The sequence below is a fragment of the Cylas formicarius genome, unplaced genomic scaffold, assembly GCF_029955315.1.
Source record: "Cylas formicarius isolate icCylForm1 unplaced genomic scaffold, icCylForm1.1 PGA_scaffold_6__28_contigs__length_40554024, whole genome shotgun sequence".
Classification (NCBI taxonomy): domain Eukaryota; kingdom Metazoa; phylum Arthropoda; class Insecta; order Coleoptera; family Brentidae; genus Cylas; species Cylas formicarius.
This window is the reverse complement of record NW_026844347.1, coordinates 4242568-4246888: the sequence shown is the minus strand read 5'-3', so window position 1 is coordinate 4246888 and position 4321 is coordinate 4242568. Positions and strand designations below refer to the sequence as shown.

Genomic DNA, 4321 nt, shown 5'->3' with positions numbered 1-4321 from the left:
TTGTTCTATGATATTTAATATAATTTTTCCATGACTATAGTTTGTTTTTGTATTTTGTGATATTTGAATCCTAGCAATATAACTTATGAAAATGTTGTCTTCGCTTGTTAAAGAACACAACAAACAAACAACTAAAAAGGAAATACAAGGTACAGCGAATTTTATTTAGTGATAAATGGGAAATGAATGTTTCTTTGATCCCAAAGGTTATTTATATTTTGCTTATGGTATCACAAGTTGTGATACCTTCATAATAATATGGGTTAATTTGATTAGAACACCTATTTATATGTAGATATTTCCAGAAAACACAACAACAAACTAGACAGGAAATATAAGGTACAGCGAATTTTATTTAGTGATAAATGGGAAATGAATGTTTCTTTTGCTTATGGTATCACAATTTGTGATACCTTCATAATAATATCGGTTGATTTGATTAGAACACCTACTTATATGTAGATATTTTCAGAAACAAAGTGGAAAGAAGCATGTGCGACAGCCAGTGACTTAACACAGGCTCTGGTAGATCATCTAAATGTTGGGTAAGTTTATCATAACTTTTTAATATGAAAATTGAATTTGGTATTTTGTTGTTTATATATATCTATATATCTATTCAATAAGTGTTTTTGTTTTAGGGTGGCGCAGGCATATTTAAATCAAAAGAAACTTGATATTGAATCAAAAACCCTACATTCCAGTTCATCCACTTTTGCAAAACAGACCCAACAGTGGTTGTGCTTGGTTGAATCCTTTAATAATGGCTTAAAAGGACTGGGTGATGTTGAAAACTGGACTAGAACAATAGAAGAGGAGATGAAGTTAATATCAGCAGCACTAGAAACAGTTTATAAAACCATGTGAAATTTACAAGTGTATAGTTAATATGCTTTATCATGGCATAGCTTAATTTAGAAAAAGATATTAAAATAAAATTATTTTGTATGCGCAATCTATTTCTGTTCAAAAGTGTATTAAATAATTGGTTATTAACTTCATTATTTTAAAATGATACTCTGGTCTATAGATAAAAGATAAGTCACTCTAACCTTTTCCATAAGTTTACTACCCTATAATTTCTGGAGAGAGAAACTTCGTAAATATTTAAATGTTAAGTATAATAAAACTAATTAAAAAACTTACTTTAGCCCAAATTAAAACTGTCAAAAACCATATACTGTAGTCACAACATCCTGTGTTTCAGGGCACGAATAACAAATCACCAAACAAATAAACATCAACTTACCCAAATCTATATTTAATTATTTATTTTGGTATTTAAAAATTAAAGGAAGGCCAATAATTTTTATCAAATGATTTGTACACAAAACATCACTCAATATACATTTAAAGGAGCTTGATTAATTAATATAATCTTTTTCTTCCCTTTTCCTGTTGTTTTTGATAAAAAATGATGCCTAAAACAACAGAAGCTACTAATACCAAACTAACAACCAACATTAACAAAAACAGTTTTATCCCAGACAGAGTACTGGGTTTTGGGTCATCTACGTGTTCCCGTGGAGGTTCAAAAAAAGCTGCAGAAGGAATTATATTACTTTTGTCTTTATTGGCCTGAACCTAAAAAAAAGTAACAGATAATTTAAACTATATGTGAGACAAGAAACAGAAAAATACTTACATTTTCTGGAAGATCTAACTCAAAGAATCTGACTGATATAATATCATGATTATCTGATAAATCTCCAGTGGCGGCTGAAAATCCAATATAGTAATCTGTAGGCAACAGTACCTTTACTACTTTGAAACATTCTTTCCAAGCTTTCTTATTTTCAATATCCGTAGAAACTAAAAAGATATTAATTGTCAAAAAAGATTGAATTTATAAAAAATAATGAATCTGTTAATTGATTCGTCTACATCATGAGAAAGTGGCGAAGATGAATCGTCAGCACACCTTGATTGACTCTATAGAAAAGCAATAATTAAAAGACTTGAAGATTACCAAGAATAAAAATTTAATTTTAGATAATTTATTTTTATCTTATATTCCTCCTAAATAGTTCTTGGTCTATTGCAGGAAATACATACACACAAAAATAAATAAATATACAATCAATAAAAAAAATCAGACCTTGATAATTTACCAGCTTCAGAATTGAAACAAAAATATATCTGGCGAGTCCTGTTTCTAGATTATAGAAACTTAGTAATGAAGGCATTTTTATTACAAACATCGAAAAGCTTATTGTGTGAAAGCGGGTTTTGAAATGATTAGTGTATGCGCATTCCCTCTCAAATAAAAATGTGTGCATTCTTACTTTCATTCTTTCTCACAAATAATATTTTTTAAATTAATCCCTAACTGTTTTGTAAGAGATTACTTTTAATAAGACATTCTTACCATAAATAAAAATAATGCAATTTTAATTAACAACACAGATAAATGTATGCTGTAGCGTGCATATACCTGTTAAAACATCATTTTCATATCTTATAGCAAGGTATGTATCATGTTTTAGATTTCTAAATTTTGCTTCACATCCAGCTATTTGCGTGTGTGTACCATCACGATCATGATCATATTGCCAGCTGCCATCGTTTACCATAGCAGAAATATATGGATGTTGATGCTAAAAGTATAAAATTGAAGCAGTTAAAAAAAACTGATTGTAGATTATGTTAAGATACTTCACTAGCTTGGCTCTTATAACAGCTATTTTTTATATATAAGTTAATGAACAAATTCATTCAAGAAATAATTACCAGAAATATATTTTTTACATGAATCATCAGTAGTCTACAAACATTTCCTAACCTAATTCTAATATAATTTTGATGAATTAAATATTTTGCAGAAAGCAACAAATACTTAAAATTAAAGAATAAATATGAAATCTAGGTATCATTACTTATGGTATTTTTAGGCTAATTAGTCAGTGTTGTATCTAAAACCCCTATTCCTAAAAACACATCCTCTTTGATTTTTTATTGAAATATTGTTTTAAGTTTCAAATTTATAATTATAACATCAAATAGATCCAAAATGACGTTTTATTTACATGGTGTCTTTTATTTGCATTGGCGCCGGTATACAGTTGTTACAATTATTTGTATGATAAAATACATTGCTAAGCACAACAGTGCTAACCATCTCTGGACTGCAGACAGGGTCACCAAGTTTTATCAAGCTACTATTATGTTATTATTATGTTGTTAATGTTGCTTATTAATATTTATGAACTTTACTTACATTATGAGGACCATTGTGATTCGAATAGGTGTCAGCAATTATTGCTAGACCTGTAAAATTATCTTTGCTTCCAAAAACGGGACCTTCAATTAACCGATCCTTGGTATACCAAAATGCAAACCCATCTCCAAATAAATCTTTTCCTTTACCATGAACACTGAACTGTATCTGTATTTCCCAATTAAAAGCAGATACAGGCTAAAATTACAAATAAACTAATGTTATTTATTGCAACAAACTACAATGTAGAAACATTTTTTGATCAGAAAATTGTAAAGAAAAATATAGAAAGATTTGTCTACCACAGAATTCCAAATTGCTCCTCGTTTACTTTGTAGGTCTGGAGTTAATCGTATATAATTTGGCGTAATAATTACATTTCCTAAAAACTTCCAAAAGGGAATATCAATACCAGAACCTAAAATATATTACAGTAAACTTTGGAAACATTTTTATTGAAAAAAATGCACCATAATAGGGTTTCATTAATGAATGTTCCCTTTTCATAAAATCTTTGGTGTTCCATTCTGCTTTACTATATGCTAGCATAAAGGGCACAATAAATAGAAAATCGTTGAAGATCATCATCTCATTCTTCTCCACAAATTTTTAGACATAACCTTTATTTCGTGAGTTTTCGTATTGAGTCCCCATAGAATGAGGTTGTTTCCACAGAACACGGGGTAATTACTGCACTTGACGACAAGGGCGCCTTCCGGCAAAATGTAGTGCCTTTATCCGGCTTTACTAAATACGATTCTAGGAATAAATTCTGGCTTGCCGGTGGTGTGCAACGTAAAGCCGCCTTTACATTGCTAAAATAACAGAGATATAGTTTGGAAAAAACTGAACTTAATATTGCCGTTTCTTGCGTTAAATTTTGCAGCCAATTTGCAAAGTAATAGTCACTAAATAGAATACTTATTTTTATTTTACGCATCTAAGCATAAGGGGGATTATTTTTGTTTCGTTGTCTAACCTTTCTAGACTTCCATATCTTCTATCTTACACCCGCGACTTTTCTTTCCCATGCGACGAAACAGTTCCGTATTATGCCAGATTGTATTTTGAAACGTAACGATCGTTTTTTTTTTAATGTAATTT

At 29.7% G+C, this 4321-nt stretch overlaps 2 protein-coding genes across 2 annotated transcripts; one reads left to right on the top strand and one right to left on the bottom strand.

Moving 5' to 3' along the window:
• Positions 1–1043, top strand: LOC132703467 (biogenesis of lysosome-related organelles complex 1 subunit 1). The gene is made up of 3 exons (XM_060672735.1): positions 1–149; positions 473–545; positions 642–1043. Exons 1-3 carry the CDS (start codon positions 86–88, stop codon positions 865–867), a joined length of 363 nt encoding a protein of 120 aa, XP_060528718.1. The 5' UTR covers positions 1–85; the 3' UTR covers positions 868–1043.
• A 211-nt stretch (positions 1044–1254) lies between these two features.
• LOC132703466 (vesicular integral-membrane protein VIP36) lies at positions 1255–4321 on the bottom strand. Its single transcript, XM_060672734.1, has 7 exons — positions 4197–4321; positions 3688–4032; positions 3520–3635; positions 3218–3415; positions 2435–2597; positions 1646–1812; positions 1255–1584 (listed from the first exon to the last, which is right to left on the bottom strand). Exons 2-7 carry the CDS (start codon positions 3803–3805, stop codon positions 1369–1371), a joined length of 978 nt encoding a protein of 325 aa, XP_060528717.1. The 5' UTR covers positions 3806–4032; positions 4197–4321; the 3' UTR covers positions 1255–1368.